The 19233-nt window shown below is 26.1% G+C and overlaps 1 protein-coding gene across 1 annotated transcript; it reads left to right on the top strand.

Moving 5' to 3' along the window:
* The first annotated feature begins 10167 nt into the window (after positions 1-10167).
* LOC126678132 (mini zinc finger protein 2-like) lies at positions 10168-11145 on the top strand. Its single transcript, XM_050373013.2, has one exon. It carries the CDS (start codon positions 10350-10352, stop codon positions 10635-10637), a length of 288 nt encoding a protein of 95 aa, XP_050228970.1. The 5' UTR covers positions 10168-10349; the 3' UTR covers positions 10638-11145.
* The last annotated feature ends 8088 nt before the right edge of the window (positions 11146-19233 follow it).

Here is a 19233-nt window from a genome sequence, read left to right as displayed (position 1 = left end):
ATATCGAGAATTGGTGTTATTTAGAGCAACTCATTGGGTCAAATCCAGGCCCGATCTGCTCATGACTGGTTTAAATATTTATTTTATTAAGTTTGGGCTGTATCCAAGCCCATATTAGATCAATTATTTTGAATTTAATTTAAAATACTCGTATTTGATCGATGAGTTAAATATTTACGAGGCCACTGAATTATAATTATTTTATAAAACGATTATTAAATTATAAATAGTTATCAAATGGTTATCAAATTTTAGCTTTTTTTCTTTTACAAAACAGTTACCGAATTAAAAAGTTACAAAATAATTACCAATTTATTATATTTTTACAAAATAGTTATCTTATTATATATTTTTTTCTTTATCCATATCATCAAGATGATAATCCTTTTGTAAAAAAAATAGCTCGAAAACTATTTTATATTTTTTTATAATTTGATAATCATTTTGTAAAAACACAATGATTTGTAATCTCAAAATTATCTAACCAGCATAAAATTGTAAAAATACATTTTCATTTTGAAAAAGCAAAACAAATTGATTTTGTTATTTTTTTTTTTGGAATAATGCAGTTTTGCAGAAATTATTATTGTTGTCATTGTTACAACTTCAACTAATTCTATTACCACAGACCCTTTGGCAAAAAATTAAATTACCACAGACCACCATCACCAGTTACTGACCATCATCGCTGTTGTTGGTGCTGTTGTGAATAAAGATAGAGTTAAAAAAATTAATAAAAATAATTTAAATTTACTATCAGTTTATTTCCAGCACTATAAGCGGTAATAGTTTATTTTATTTTTAAATTAAAAACTCTTAATAAACTATTCTAGTCTGTTTTATTTTAAATTTAATTTCAATATTGTTCTTTTTATATTAAATTTAAATTATATATTAAATAAAAACTAAGTTACTTTTGATATTAAAAAACCTTTAATAAATTATTTATGTTAGTTTTCCTTTAATTTCTATAAATAAATTTATGATTATCTTACTTTTCATATTATAAAGGCTTGGGAAATTATTTATCTTAATTTTCTCTCTGTATTCTAAACCTTTACTAATTAAATTAGGTTTATTTCAGTATATTTTTTGTAAGCAGAAGGCGGATTTGAGGACCCAGCACGGGAGCCCTGATCGCTCACACTTATGCCAATTTTTTTGATTTTAATTTGAAAATGGAGTCGTCACCTAACCAAATTAAAAAATATATTTTCTACTTACTGGACGTTTCACTCGTTGATAGATGCATAAGATGTCGTGCAATTAACTCTTATACTTGGTTCATTTATTTTATTGATTTTGGGCAATTTCATCTTTATGGTCATTAAAGATAAGTTTTGGGTATTTATGTTTGTCAAACCTACAAGGTGAATAATTTAGAGGTTAAACGATATATTAAGCTTAGCATATTATGTAAATAACTTTAGCCTTTGTATTAGTATGCATGTATAAAATAAGATGAATAATTTAAGATGTCCTTCTAGAATTAATTGTGAGCCAAACTCATCTTGAGACCTGTATTTTTAATTTTTTTAATTTTTATAGATTTATTTATTTTAAAAAAATTATTTTTATCTAACCTCTCTATTTAACTTATTATAAATTTTTAGTTTTTTTTTTTTGAAAAAATGGAGCGTGCCTTACTCAGTGAAACACACGTGAGACCAAATTTAAATGTAAACATAAATCAACCATTGAAAAAATAGGTCACATCATCAAATTTGAGAGAGACCAGGTTAATAAAAAATTATAAATATAAGAGTCTATTGAATAAAACAATTTAAAAAAATGATCAGATAAATAAAATATAAAAATATATAGATTTTATATTCTTTTTATGTGGAAATTATAAATTACTTAACGGTTTGAATGAGTTATATGTTCATAATGTCCGTCTATTAAAAATCTCACTAAATAAAGAGGAATAATATAAAAAGAATTTAAATTGTAAATTTTAAAGAAGAATCAAATAAATAAATAAAAAATGAAAGTAGAAAAGATATTTTGATGGATTAAACCTTAATTGTGGAACATAATAAGAAGGTATTAGCTTATCAGGCTATAATGAGTTGAGAAAAATAGTGTGGTAGCTTCTTTGATGGCTAAAAATGGGAAGAAGATTGACCCACATGCATATTTTAGTCCCCCGTCGGTGTCACACACACCAGCATATAATGTTTCTAAATAATTATAAACTCTTTATACTATTTTTAGATAACCATGGGATATGAATATCATCTGGCAATTTAAAGGCCAAAGTATTTGCTAGCTGCATACTTCATAATTGCAAATTTTTGTTTTATAGGGACTAAATTTTGGTGGCACTAATGACCGAATATAAAGTTAACTGCAAAGAAACAATTTGAAAATATTTAGAACAACATAAAGATGCATATATTTTCATAATACGCACACATTATATTATATCATACTGAGACTAGAAAAAACGCGACATCTGAAAAAAAAAATATCACAATCATAAATTTGATATAATATTGGACTTACCAAAGAAAATAACTGAATTAAAGTAGTTTGTTTTAACTTATAAGTTACAAGTACTCATTTTTTTCATATATTATCAACCTGTGAATATTTTTTTTATTAGATTTAGAATGTTAAAATTTATTTTTTTCTCTAAATTGTGACTCTTATATATATATGGCCATATGGGTATGTCAGTTATCAGTTAATTGTCAAATCTTACATCTATTCCTACAAATGAAAAAGCGACTGAATGCCCCTCCAAGTTGAATGAATAATTGAGTTCAGTAATAGTCTAATGCAAACGTTTACTATATAAAGAATAGCTTCCATTGATTCACCTATGGTCGTTGATGGAATATGACTTCCTGTGCAAATCTGTAATAGAGAGAATTCAGATGGTTCGACGGATATCAATGATCCGATGAGCACTTCGATAATAAATTGTGTCTCATTTGGTTCAAATTTATATACTTTTTGGAAAATATATTAGTTAGAAAGTTATTATAAATTCAAAAATTAACTTATATCTTTGCTTGGTTTACTAATTGACTTTACAAGAAGTTATATTTTAGAATTTGTCTTTATATATACTCCCTCCGGTCCATAATATTTGTCGCATTTGATAATTTTTTTTGGTCCATAATATTTGTCATATTAGAGTTTCAAGAAAGCATTAATTGCTATTTTTCCAAAATTATCCCTAGCAATAAATACTTTGTAAGGTTCAAAGAACTAGTCAAACATAAAACAAGTGGTAATTAATATGAACAATTTAGTAAAACTATACACAAATCAAGACATATTTATTATTTTCTTAATATATGTGAAATGGCCAAATGCAACAAATATTATGGACCGGAGAGAGTATGTTTTTTCCTTTTTTTCCATTGTAATTAAAGAAAACATTGATATTATCTCTAGACTTAATTAGTTTAATGAAAGTATAGTTGACGTTAAACTATACGAAAATGAAATAAGTAATGTTTTTATGCATTATGAATTTGTGGGATATTTAAGCTAAGCAATGGCCAAACAAACAAAAGGGATAATTGAATCTCTAGATTCCGAAAACAAAGTTTGGTAAAGATATTTCAGCAAATAAATAGGCACTTGAAGTGGTGTTACAAACTGATGATTTATCAGACAATACATGACAGCACATCCTTAAAATTCTCAAAATCCTAACATTTTAATTAACTTCCTCAACGAATTCCATGCTCAAAAATATATTAGGAGTATCATCATCATCATCGTGTCTAATCAAAATTTGATTTTCTCATAAGCAATATACTATGGAAAAAGCTATCCGGATAGAATCTATCCGGATAGAGAGACCTATTTTAGTTCTTTTCAACTATATATGAAGGATATTTAAATAATTTCATTTAAAAGTAAAAACTAAAAGACACTTGGTAATCTTCAGTAAAAAAATAAATATTTTGAATTTAAATAGATAAAATAAGATACATGTAACACTTTGAATTAGCTAGTACAATTAAATTCAAACACATAATAAACTCATCCATAGCAATCACATAATAACTAAAAATTAGTTAGAAGTAAATAATTAAATGTTTATTAATTAATTTCACATTTGTGTAAACACTGCTGTGTTCATTTGCCATTGATAGAACGAATAGTCCTATCTTCTGGTTTGGTTCCCGGTTCATGTCCATGAACCGGCTGTCAAACAATATTCCCAAAACAATAAATTGTAAGGATGCAAGTTTAATTTATAAAATTACACATATATATATTTTTCATTAAATAAAGTCCAATGATAAAAATATTAAAAAAATATATGATAAATTATTATTTAAGAATTATCTTTCAGAATATAAAATTTATTTTTTAGAAAATCGTGTGTGTTATAATAAATTAAAATACAAAAAGGAGGTTTAGACGAATTTAACCGCCTAATCTATGAAAAAAAATCACATATAAGCTTATTTAATTAATTATAATAATAGATTAACCAAAATTTAATATTGATTCGGTATATCAAATTCATGTGATTTTGATTATTATAACTTTAGACAAAAATTATACTATGATAATTAGGTTAATATATATATACACATTCATAATTATTACTCTCTCCGTCCTAAATTAAAAAAATATAATTTAGTTAGTGACCTAACTATTTTATCTATTTTTCATTTTTATTATGTTATAAATTTTTTATATGTATGAGTAGCGTGTTAATAATTTTGTTTCACACAAAAATTTGTTAAATAAGTTGTGTAGTCCAATTTTGTATCTATTAATATCAAATATATATTCATTTTATATTTGAAATATAAAACAATTAATTCAGTTGGGATAATTATATATTTGTTGGAGGTAAATAAATCTTCTAATCTTTAACTTATCAAAACTGGAAGATGGTTTATAATTTGAAACGTCAAAAATCAATTCGACGCGGATGAAATATATGGTGATAAATATAACTTAGTTTAAAGCAGTTTTTAAAAATTCAAATTGGTGTTGCCACTAGCTCTTGGTTCAACTGGTTTCATCGTCGGAACCAATTGAATAAATATTTTTAAATAATAAAAAACCATACTTGGTTTATGGTCTAATCACTGCTTGAACAAGTTTACTCACTAGTAAAACCATCGGTCAATTTGAGTTATCCAGTTTAATATGATCTAGCCCAGTTCTCTATGGACCAGACAGCTGATTTCAGTTTGAACTTATATTTTTTAAAAACAATTATGCAAATTTTAATTTATTTATTTTTATGAGGCGAAGTATGTACAGAAATTTGTAATATTTAGTATCAAACTATATTATTTTACATTTGAAAAATTGAATTAATTAATTAATTCAATTGTTAGGGGTAAAGAAGTCTTTAATCCTCAAATTAATTACAAAAACTAAAAGATGTCTTATAATTTAAGACGATACAAATAATAAGATGACACACCAATTCCAAATAAAAGGAGTAAAAATGATTTAGTTTAAAATCAAGATTTTGAAAACTGAATGGTGTGACCACGAGTTTCCCATACAACTAGTTCAATCACCGGTTGAACTAATTGAGTAATTTTCTTTAAAATAGACTCAGTTCATGGCCCAATCGTCGACTAAATAGATTCAGTCACCGGTTCAACCACATGTCAATTCAGTTTGTCCAATTCAATATGGTCCAATCTGGTTAGACCGGATTTGCAGTTTTTTTATATTAGCTGAGTCGGACACTTGACCGGTTCTCATTTCAACTGGTAAACAAGCCGGTTCAATTCTTTAATAATTAGTTTAAAGTTGAATTTTTCCTTCAGTTCTCTTAATTGAACCAAACCGAGCTAAAAATTTAATTGCTATAGTTATGGATATTAGATAAAAATATTTTTTAAATTATAAAAATTTAAAATTCACAAAATTAGAAGAAAGATTAAATAGTTTATAATTCACTTAACCTCATCAGATAGTATTTATACTTTTATGTATTTTTTTTAAAGTGACTATCAATTTCGAAAAGTATATTATACTGGTGAGCAATTTTCGATGACAAGGCAAAACAATCTTGAAGGCTTTTAGTGTTTTTATAGAGCAAATTATGTTGAGGTTCTTGAGTTATATCATAATTAATAGTTTAATATTTCTTATTTTAAAAGTTTACTTAACAGTCTCTCAATTTTAATTCCGTTAATTAAGAGGTCTTTCCGTTAATTTGAGGGACTAAATCATTTAACCGAACTAAAACTGAGGTATCAAATCGTTTAAAAGTGAGGTAACAAATCGTTTAATAATATTAAAAGTGAGGGATCAAACTGTTGGCGAAATTAAAGGTGAGATATTAAATTTTTTGAAAATAAATGTCGAAATTAACAGAGGGTTCTAATATTTAAAGGAATTAAACTGAAGGATCATTAAATAAACTTTTGAAATAAGAGATATTAAACTGCTAATATTATATGATCTCTAGTTGAATCCTAGATTAATTTTTTGAGTTTATAATTTTGTTGAACAACTACAAAAGACATATTCGATACACAACACCGGTTTCTGTTTGGCTGATGTTGAAATGGCTAAAAGAATTCAAGGATTATGTTTAATTGGTTCAGTATAATTATTTTGAATTGTCTATGTTACAACGTTTATCATTCTTAAAATTTTTACTCTAAAGAACTATTACTGCAAATTTAATTTTTATGTGCAGTCTAATTAAAAAACTAACAAAATTTGATTTTATTGCAAGTGGTGGAACATGAGTTTTTAACAAACTCTGCAAACCTTAAATGCCTGTGTTCATCATGCCTTGTGAATTTTCCATGTTGAAGATTATTTTTATTAGAATCTTCTTCAACTGGTTTTAGAGTAAATTAAGAACGATAAACTTTAGAACATAGATTAGTATAATTGAAGTTGCACAAAATCTTAAAAAGTTTTTTTACAGTTGATTTTTGTTAAGAAATGTATAATTACTATTAAAAATATAAAGTAATTTTATATAGAAATAATTAGAACTTAATTTTAAAAATAGTTAGAGTAAAGTTAAAAGTTTGTTAGAGAAAAGATAAGTTGTAAAAAAATATAAATTACTAAAAGTTAATATCAAAGTGAAAAATATTTAAAAATCAATGGTGGTAAAAAGGTTAATATAGTAATTAATTTTTAATTGAATAATTAAATTAAGAAAAAAAAATTTCTATCCGGATAGATTCTATCCGGATAGCATCACCCATATACTATAGCTAAAGTCCATAAATTGAGGAATTTTAATTCTTAATTTATTTCTCTCTACCTTCACTTACTCACTTGAATAACTAAGTCCTTAAATTAGATAGATTCTTAAGTAGATTCAGTCCGCCACGTCATCCGTGGACTAAACCTATCATATAATGACACGTCATTAAAATGATGGTAATCTTGTAAATTTCTTTATTAGTTGAGAAATTCTTAGGTAGACTCGGTCTACCACGTCATCCGTAGACCAAACCTATCACATTATGACACATCATTAAAATGATGGCAATCTTGTAATATTACTATTCAAATGTGTAAATAAGTAAAACACGAATTTACAAGATTGCCATCATTTTAATGACGTGTCATAATGTGATAGGTTAGTCTACGGATGACGTGGTAGACCGAGTCTACATAAGAATTTCTCTTATTAGTTATTTACACTTTTAAATAGTAATATTACAAAATTGCCATCATTTAAATGACGTGTCATTATGTGATAGGCTTAGTCCACGGATGACGTGGTGCACTGAGTTTATCTAAGAATTTTTCCTTAAATTAATTCATTTTATCTTGAAAATCTAAATCGTTATATATCAGTATTTTTTCTAAAGTGCGTATTAATTTGGGACGAAGAGAATATTGATTAAATAAAATTTCAAATTAAATTCTAACAAAAAAACAACCTTTGTTTATTCTTTCTGCATGTTTTTTTTAACCAGGAGAATAAGAAAGAATTGAGCTTGTCAATATGCTATAGAAAATATACAATACAACCATTGCGCTATATTATTTGTGTCACAAACTAACTATACGTTAAATAAATAATAATTAAAAAAATTTATATCACAAATGCTCATCGTATTTTTATAGATATGATATAGCTCAATGATTGTGTGAGATAAATTCTCATGCAACACATCCCATCACCTTTATTCTTGGCTTAATATAATTAACCTACATGCTCAAAAAATTAAAATTAATACCTACATGGACAATAAATGAAAGAATCTTTTTTATACCTCATGGCCCTCTTGTACATAATTGCCTATAAGAGTATTCATACCAATAGAGGTGAGGAGAAGAGAAAAATACATACACTAAACATTGCATTCATTATACTTTGTTATTAAAATTCTCATAATTACTAAATTTTTGTGTTATCTCATTTTAATCAGAAATTATAATTTATTGTAATTCAGACAATGAAGGGGATATTTTTAGTAATTTCAAAATAAATTGATATTTTTTCACAGTTATTAAACTATCAGTTTATTTCATTTTGGTGCAAGATAATAATTTTTTGGCCTAATGGTAAAAAAAACCCAAATCTTTACGATTTGTTACAATTATATCCAAACCTTTTAATTTTTGCAATAATATCCAAATTGCATTTTTGTTGTTGCAATAGTATCCAAATTGCATTTTTTGTAACAATAATAGTCAAATTGATGGCTAAACTTGTTGTTTTCAATTAAGATATTAGGCTATTATTATGTTTTGATGTATAATAATATAGTAAAAGTCCCAAAAAATGACAAAAAACTCAAAAAAATTCATATAAAAAGTGCAATTTGGATATTATTGCAACAAAATAATGCAATTTGGATATTATTGCAAAAATTAAAAGGTTTGGATATAATTGCAACAAGTCGTAAAGGTTTGGGTTTTTTTTGCCATTAAGCCTAATTTTTTTAACTCCGTAACGTGAAAAGATATGATTGTCATATAGACTAATTTGGTATAAAATTAATAAGAACCGTCGTATTACTTGTAAATTTGAAGCTCAGTGTCTAAATTTAAACAAGGCAAATTGCATTTATATATTCACAGGTTTGATGAAATTGACACAAAATAGTATATTTTCTTGTATTTACCATAGACCTGATAAACTCTTATTTCAAATAGATGAATGTAGTCATGTTAAGATTTGAATTCGAAATATTCCTTGAAAAAGAAAAATTAATCAAACATCTCTCAAAGATTTGTATATGGTAAAAAATAAATTCAGTCAAAAATAACATGGTAAGTTAGAATATATGAAATTGGAAATAAATGAAAGGAAAAAACTTCCCGTACAGGTTTGGCAATCTGACAGAACAAACTCATGTAATTAGGTGAAGCTGATCTAGACAAATGTTGTTGGTATCGTATCACTGCACCCCACAAAATTTCCTTTTTGCATCATCAGCAGTTTAGTGGCAATAGTATAAATTAGGTCCTTAAAAAGATAATTAAACTGCTCTTTCTATTTCTTAATTAAAGTAATAATCACTATTTAAGGCTAAAATATAACTACATAAAACGTATGCATAAAATTCGAATTAAAAAGATAGCTTAGCTGGTTGTTCTATTTTTAACCAATCACACATTCAAATGAAAAGTAACGTTTACTCATCATTTTAGGTTAATTTCACCCTTATGTTAATTAAAATGGAATATTTTCTTTTCACATTATATTAATATTGATGGGCTGTTAAAGCAGTTGGTTGATCACTTCACAACTACTATTCTAGGGTTTACTTAGGAAGTGTAACCGAGTTGATTCAACTCATAAGCTATTATATTCGGAATTCGCTCGAAAAATATTTAAAATCGAGTCGACTAATGTCGAGTCAATCTTGAGTTCGAACTATTTAAATTAATTATCGAGTTGAGTTTAAGTATCAAAATATTTGGTTTGATAAATTCACGAGTCTAATCGAGCTTTATTTAATTTACTCATTTACTCTTTATAATCACATATATATATATATTTACCATAATATTTTTATTTTAATATGGAAGTCCAAACGAAATTTGATTTTGTTTAAAAAGACTTTTAAATTTTAAAGTCTACTCAAGTCCTAGATTTACCGGTAGAAATGCACTTTCACAATTACTCAAATATACAGTTATTATAAAAGTTAAATTATAAATTTAGAGTTGCAAAAGACTAATTAATCTCCACTTGCATTGACCTTTACATTCTATAAATATAACCTCCTCTAGGGTTAGGGCTAGCATAATATAACCTAAAAGCAAACCTTTTTCCCCTTTTCTTTCGCTTCTTTCTGCTAGATTTAAAGCATAAAGAAGCGAAATAATTCGAAAATTACTGCGGTAAAACCACTCAGAAGATTCAGAGAAAAATCATTTATTTGAAGTAATTAAGAATAGGGAGTCGCAGAATGAGGAAGAGACAAGTAGTAGTGAGAAGATCAGAAGAAGTTTCAAGAACTTCATCAGCTTCTGCTTCAGCTTACGCAGTTCGAAGCGTTCGATACGGAGAGTGTCAAAAGAATCATGCGGCTAACGTTGGAGGTTATGCTGTTGATGGGTGCAGAGAATTCATGGCTAGTAATGGTGAAGAAGGTACAATTGCTTCACTTACTTGTGCTGCTTGTGGCTGCCATCGGAGCTTCCATAGAAGAGAAATTGAAACTGATCAGGTAGCTTGTGATTGTTCTTCGCCTTAAATGGGATTTAAAATTTCAAAAAAAATCATCGATTTATTTATATCTATAACTATATTTATGTATTGCTATGGAGGCTCTTGATTTTATGCGTGTAATTTATCTTTTTTAACTTATAATTTTCGATTGGGATTGTGATTTGTGCTGTTGTTGTTTTTGTTGTCGTCGTCTAGGGTTTATTGTTCGACATGAGTGATTAAACTTTTTTAATTATTTAACTATGTTTTTAAGAAAAGCAAAAACTGAAGGAGTGTGGTTTGTAATTTTAGAATATATATGATTTTCAAAAATTAGTGGTATTATGAAGCTGTTGTATTGTTTTTGATTTATGACTTTGAGTGACTAAATAGAATTAAGAGATGGCAATTTGATAATCAAATTGCTAATTTGTGGGAATAATTTTTTGTTTTCTGTAAACAGGATGTACTTGTTTATGATCAGGTAATTAATTTTTTATTAAGTGTAATTCAAGTCTATAGTTAATTTTATATACAGATGAATTCATTTTTAACAGCATCTTTTGCATTTCATTTGTTAGTTCGGGCTAATTATGACATACAAATTAATGGAAGAATTACATTTTACATTTTAGCTTGAATTTTATGACTACCGAAATCGAATTTAAATTTGAAGCATAATAATTAAAATAGGCATAAGCCATCATCAATTGTTGGTTCTTGATGTGAATTCATTACCAATTTTGCAATATTATTTTTAGAAGCTCAGAGAAATAAATCAATGGAATAATTTCCAAATGCGGTAGTCATATCTTTATGGTAATATAAATTTTATATTATCACTTTGTATTTAAGGTTATAGGCCCACAAATCTAATCATGTTGGTTGTTATGATGGAAATTTTACTTAGCAGTCCACTTAAAAGGCAATTAAAGATAATACAAATCTCTAATTCAGTTTCTCAATCAATTTATTCATTGATTATTTGAAAATTCAAAACAGCTGCACCATTAGGTACATCACCTATCTATATATTGTACAATTATGCGTATCTATGAGTACGATAACATTATTGTTGTTAATCAATAAGTTTTTTAAAAAATCTTCATTATGCATATATAATAGACACGTTCAATCTAATTTTATGCCACCCTCTCAAGAAAAAAATTATACCTATATGTAGGGTGAGCAAACATTGGTTCAGTTAAAAAATTTATCTATGTAATAAAAGTACAATTTTCCAAAAAATTATTTCTTCAACCAAATCCACTGAATTTATAATTTTAACCTAAACTAAATCACCCAAAAATCATAAAAAAAATTAAAATTGAACTGACTAAATTAATCGGCTGATTTGGTTAAACTGGTTACAATATAAGGACTAAAAAATTAAAAAAATAATATTAAAATGATTAATTCAGTTAATCAAATTCTTAAGACTTTACCAACGAGTTATAACTCAAATGTTATAAACGCTGAGCAATAAACTGTTAAGATCGTGGGTTTAATTCCTCCCACAAATGTTTTCCCCTCTTCAATTATATATAAAAAGAACTTAAGACTTTTAACGGAACCAACATTTTAAATTGTACCAATTGAACGTATAACTAAATCAACCAAAATATTTAATAGGATTTAACCAAACTATATCAACTAATTCGGTTTAACCTACAGTTCGCTCACCCCCTACATATTTCTATATATTTGAAAATATCATCGGTTTAAACATTTCTAGAAATTTGTATATATTCATTGAACATTTGATGATATTAATTAAATTATTGTTTCTTTGTATTGAAAAGGGAATTACAAAGTCAGTAGCAAGCAAAGTATAGATATTATTCATGTGAGATGTATAAGCAAAAATGTTGAAGTTAGGTCATTATGAATATTGAGAGGGAACAAACATTTTGGTATATGTTGTATTTAAATTGGGTACATGTCAATTTCAAAATTATTATCACACGACGAAATTGGCAGTACCCAAATGAAATTTTTTGGTTGTTTTAATTTGTCAGACGACCCTGCAATTGGATATCAATTTTGCACATAAAATCAATAATAATTCATGTCGAATTTGGAAGTTTTTTCAAAATGTTACCATCTTTTGTGGGTGCAACTTTCTCATATTTCCATTTTATAATTTACCATGGAGAATTAATTGTATTCATTTATAAGAAAGAAGCTGTAGAATTAAAACTCAAACGCACGATGTCTGAATTTGTCATCATTCGGTAAAATATGAAGAACAACATAGGATTCATTGAATTGCCATATATTGTTGCATTTCATTTCTTTTTCGGTTGTAGGAAAAAATAAACATTTTTTATAGGAAAAATGTTTTAGTAGTAAGAGGTAAAACTTATTTTAGGAAAGGTAATTTTTGCAATTTGATCCTTGATGAATCACCTGCAGTTGCTGATGATGAGTAATCTGAAAGCCAAAAAAAACAGAAATTAGAAAAAATGCCATGAAATATTTCCGGCAAAAAACGTCCAAATTAGTATGAATAAGAGGGGAAAAATAAAATAGACTGCGAAAAACATGAAGATTTGATTAGAGTTATACACATTATGATGTATTTAAATCTTAAAAGAAAATTACCAAATTCTTCTATCAATTGATAATTGATATCGAGTTATTTTACGGAATATTAATAATCATTATTCAGTAATTTAACCTCCTCTAGTTACCCCCATAATTTAGATTTGATCACTCTTTCTATAATTATTCGAAGGAGTAATTGTTTCTTCTGACATTTGATTAAATTTATTATTTATCTTTTCTGACATTTATATATATGTATGTAATAATTTTCACTTTCATCCTTAAAAAATTGAAAGATATGATCCTCCACCAACTAGGTACATGTAAAGATTCAGAATATCGTAAAACTCAAAAAAAAAATGAAGCAAAAAGTATTTAAAACAATAGGGATATATTTTACAATCGACTTTCTTCAAACCAAAACGAAAATTTAACTAGTACTGCTTTGGTTCCAAAATAAACATCTATATCAAAAATTGTACCAAAAATTACCAAACCGAAAAGGTATAATTATAATTTAATTACATATTTAATGGTTGGTCTGTTATTTCTGTGTTGATTGATTTTATTATTTTAGATTGTAGAGCAAATTACATTGAAGTTTGTGAGGTATATCATATTTAACAGTTTAATATCTTTTATTTCAAAAGTTTATTTAATGGTTGCACAGTTTTAGTTCTGTTAATCTAGAGACCCTTTTGTTAATTTAAGGGATCAAATCGTTTAACGGAATTGAAACTGAGATACCAAATCGCTTAAAAATGAGGTATCAAATCGTTTAACAAAATTAAAAATGAGAGAGCAAATCATTTACAAAAATAAAGGCGGGGTATCAAATTGTTTGAAATTAAGTGTCGAAATTAAGGGAGGAGTCTAATAGTTAACAGAATTGAAAGTGAGAAACTATTAAATAAAATTTTAAAATAAATAATATCAAACTATTAATTATAATATATTTAAAAAACCACAGCGTAATTTACTCTAGATTGTATAAGCAATTAATGAATGAAGCACTTTCCTCCTACTGATATTAGTAATATATATTTTCAAGTTAGCCTCCAGCAATATACTTATTTCATTTTTTTGCTTGATTAAAGTTATAATTAGTGTAGAAAATTATAAAATAAAAAAAATTAATATGCTTAAATTAATGATTATTGTAGTGTAAATTTAAATGATTTTTTAAGAAAAGGGACTTTTCATTGGAATAGAAATAATAAAAAGATAAAAAAAAATTACAGGATTTGTGTATTTGAATTTTAGTCATGTATATTAAGTTGTAACTTGATCATAAGCGAATTTATTGATGATGCATGAGGCTTCTCAGAGGATGGGGCTTCATATAGAGTAGTTTTGATAGAAGCATATCAATTCAACCCATTTATCAATAAAATATAACCAATTAACCAATAAAATTACTTTTTACAAATATCTCCAACTGACTGATGCTAGACATAGAATAGTTTTGATTGATTCGAGTTTGGTGATTAATTAATATCCTCATCCTTTTGATGTCCTCTGCCTTAGGTTATCCCCATGCAACATTGTACTGTATGATACAAATAATTTTCTCATATTTTTGTACAAAAATCAGCAACGGTCAATTAGAAGGGCCAGTGGCGTAGCCAGAAATCGAAACTAAAAAGGACAAAATAGAAAAAAAAATCATATGATATATATAATCTAATTTTTTTTATATAACTAAGAGGGTCAATATTAATTATCTAAATAACACGTTAAATTTTTAAAAAATTACTTGCGAAATTTGTATTTTTGGAAAAATAAGAGAGGCAAACGCCCCTCTTATCCACAACGTGGCTCCGCCACTGCGATAGCCATCCCGACCGACGGTTGCTAGCGGCTATCACCGGCCATCTCCGGCCTTTTGTTACCACTGGTCTAAAAACTAAACTCTAAATCCAAAAAATTAAGGCTTAATTCCTTAAAAAAAACCCACCTTGTATTTTTTTTCTCGTTTATACCATGACCTTGTAAAAACACCATTTGTATCCAATTTTGAGTTTTTATGTTTCTCTACCCAAAAGCATTAAATTGTATTTTTTTTATTTGAAAAAGAGTTTAAAACAATCCTTTATTTTTAACTTATATACTATTTAGATATTAATGTTATTAATAGTACAAAAATACCATTTTCTTCAAAAAATTAAAAATAATTTTAATTTTTTTTTATTTTTTTAAAAAATATTTCCGAATTTTTTTTAAATTTTTAATTTTTAAAAAAAAAAAAATGTTTCCGACAAAAAATTTAAAATAATAATAATTTTTTTATTATTTTATAAAATTAAAAAAATTAATTAATTATTTGGATGTATTTGATTATTTTTTAAATTTAAGTATTTATTTGTATTTTTAAAAATAGAAAAAAGTATGTTTTAAACTCTTTTCCAAATGAAAAGAGTACAATTTAATGCTTTTGGGTAGGGATGAAACATAAAAACTCAAAATTGGGTACAAATGGTGTTTTTACAAGGTCAGGGTATAACGAAAAAAAAAATGCAAAGTGAGGGGTTTTTAAGAAATTAAGCCAAAAATTAAACCTCTAACCCAAAAAAACTAAACCCCTAACACCTAATTTAAAATATAAATAGAAAAATGTGTTGAGTAAATTTTTAAGAAATCTAATATTTTAAAGAACATCTTAAAATTGTTAGCTCTATTTTTGTTATTTCTCCAAAAAAAAATTGAAAAGACTTATATAATAATTTTTCCTTTTATTTTTTAAGTAATGAACATTTAGCACATAAATTAATTTTATGGGTAAATCATATTAAAGTTGGTAGTTATGGTTAATAGTCTCATTTTCACACTTTTCCGCCTCAATTTTTGTAAGCTAATTGCCCACTCAATAAGTAATTTGTCAATTTAACTTGTAAGTTAATTTATAAATATAAAATTAATTGATTATAACCATATTTTATAATTGATCTGTCTATAAAATTAATCTATATGCTACATGTTCATTACTTACAAGTTGAGACGGCAAATTGCTATTTAAAAAATATAGAAAGATTGTTGGGCTGACTAGCTGAACTCTCTAAGGATATAGTCATATAGATTTGACATGGGCCATATCTTTCTTCGTATTGTTGTTTGTTTATACTTAGGCTCGTCAATGTCCAGCCCATATTTCCAAGTGCTACTATACACTGCTATATTACTGCAAGCCCGTCAATTAGGCAAGGAAATGTTAGAATTTATCTTTTAAGAATTGAGAATTACTTTATTTACCTTTTTCGTAAATTAGATTGAATTACTTTATTTTCTTTTTTGGTAAAATTAGATTCAAATAGAGCCTGCACTCAAAAGCCTCATAAATGGTTTTGTGATTATTCGGTATTAATTATTATATTCGACATCAATTTATTTGAATCGAGTCGGACATGACTTTGAATTAATATGAAAGCTTTTTCTATAAAATTTTAATAAATTATTTTACAAAAATATAAGTTAGCAATTAGATGTTACGTTAGGCTGTATGAATTTAATGAAATTGCATATCCATAATTTGAATTATATGCATATTATTATAATATATGATCTTTTAAAGTCTAGTTATGTATTTGGTGGTCAACATGAAATTGTGTCGTGGACCACATTTCTTAAGTTAAAAGAACAATTATATCAATAATATTTGAACATCGTATAATTTATTAATTAAATATGAATTTTTATTTTTATTATTTTTATTATTTTAAAATATAATAATTGATTTATTCGCTGAAAATATGAACAAAGGGTCAACACTACTCCTGAACTTGTGACGCATAATTACTTAATTCGGTTTTTTTTAGCAACTAATTCATAAACTCTTCAATTTAAGATCATATTATCCCATAATTTAAGCTTTAATTGCAAAAATTAGGTATATGATAATTTTATCGTAACAGTTAGAGAGATTTTTAATTTATTTCTCGCATTTCTCACTTCCGGATTGTATTACACACGTTTTAAAAATACAATTATGGATTAGTTGCTCAAAGAAAGTAAAGTTTGGATTAAGTGATCCCGTTTCACAAGTTCAAGGAGCTCATTGTCTCTTTTTTCATAAAAATATTGACCGCATAAAGAAATATCTAAAGTAATTTAGTTGATTTTCTGTATATACACAATTATATATACAAAAATTAAATCAGCTATTAATTTTTGCATAATCAACATTATTATGAAACTCAATTTTGTAAAGTAAAACAAAATTAGCTAAGACATTTTATGATCCAATTTTAAACTATTGGTATTTCTACGAAGTTATGAAATATTAGAAGACATTCCTTTCTCTAAAAAACATATATTAATACATTCAAAAAAACAGTTGAACACCACTAATGCAATCATTCTTAATTAAGTTAAAATGTCTTCTGAAATTCCGTAGAAGTTGAACCTTTTAAAATTGCATGCAGCTAATGGGTCAATTACACAGTTACAAAGTCTCAATCATTGCTGGTCTGCATCTCAACTTTGTTTTCTAATTTGGGTCATACAAATTGGGCCATTGAAGTCCATCCATAACTCCTCCATGGGATCCATTCGAAACCAAATTAATTCGAATAACCGAACTGGTAAATTTTAGGGCTTTTTATATGTTTTACGAGATTTTTTAGCCCAATAACTTTTATACGGGCCAAAAAATTTCTTTACTTTTCATACAGCCTTTTATTACTTTCTTGACCTAAATTTTTAAATTCTTCTCTTTTTTACGAACTTCTTTCTTAATTCTGATATTGGCAGTTTCTTTTTCGTTTTTCTCTGAAAGTAGCGGTTTCTTTTCTTCTTCTCCACACGATTTCTTCTTTTGATAGTCGTCGCCCTTCATCAAGTCTCAGTGCCGCTCCACTGTCGCCTTCGTTGTGCCGCCGCCGCTCTCTTATTTTTGTGTTTTCTTTTTCAGATCTGAATCAGAGTTTATTGTCGGAAGGAAGAATAGATATCAAAAGTTTTTAACGATTTTAAAAAGTTTTTTAAAGGACAAAAAGATTCACCATTCTTCTTCTTCTTCTTTTTCATTTTCAGATCTACAAATTGTTTTATTAATTGTTTTTAAATTCCAATAATTTTTTTACCATTAAACATGTGTAAAGATTATCTTTAATGAATGTAATACTAATTTTCATGTACATAAAATAATTTTATAATTTTATGGAATGAAAATATGTTATTTCTGCAGTTTTACTATGTTTGGTTATATTTCTGCGTTTTTTTAATTATGTAGCACGATTTGTTGATGATGGTAAATTGATAAAATTATTGTAATGTTTCAGTGTTGTTGATTTTATGTTAATTTTATGTTGATAATCGGTTGATATTTATTGATTTTAACATTGACAAATAAGATAATGATGTCCGTGAAATAAACTAAAAAAATAAAAATTTAACTGAGACTAGATAATGATATGTTAGCATTGGGGAAAAAGACAAATAAAGATGTTGAATTATTGTAATGTTACAATGTTGAAATTGTGTTGATTTTCGGTTAATATTTTGTTGATTTTAATATTGGTGAAAAAGACAATAATAATATTGAATTATTATAATGTTACAATGTGGATCTTGTGTTGATGTTATGTTGATATCAACATATGTAATAAACTAATTGATTTAAATTTTTCAATCTTTTTTATACTAATTTTTATTTTTTCAACATTTTTTCAATTTAATTTCAATTTTTTTATTTTATTTTCACATATAATGTGTTTTTTTCGTTAATAATAAAATCAACTAAATATCAACATAATATTAATGCAATATCAACATAAGATCAACATTGTAACACTATAATAATTTAACATCATTTTTTTTTCACAAATGCTAAAATCAACAAAATATCAACCGAAAATTAACACAATGTCAACACTATATCATTATAATAATTCAACTTCATTATTTTTCTTCTTCCATGATGCTAACATATCATTATCTAGTGTCAATCTAATTTAATTTAATTTTTTAGTTTATTTCACAGGCAATATTATTTTATTTGTCAATGTTAAAATAAAAAAAATCAGTTGATATCAACATAATATCAATAAAGTCAACATAAAATCAATAACACTGTGATATTACAATAATTCAGCAATCAA

Source organism: Mercurialis annua, linkage group LG4 (assembly GCF_937616625.2).
Source record: "Mercurialis annua linkage group LG4, ddMerAnnu1.2, whole genome shotgun sequence".
Lineage (NCBI taxonomy): Eukaryota > Viridiplantae > Streptophyta > Magnoliopsida > Malpighiales > Euphorbiaceae > Mercurialis > Mercurialis annua.
This window is presented reverse-complemented; position numbering and strand designations above follow the sequence as displayed.

Bases quoted from the DNA above. Each gene is read 5' to 3' on its own strand.
- LOC126678132 (XM_050373013.2), top strand. From the start codon at position 10,350: ATGAGGAAGAGACAAGTAGTAGTGAGAAGATCAGAAGAAGTTTCAAGA.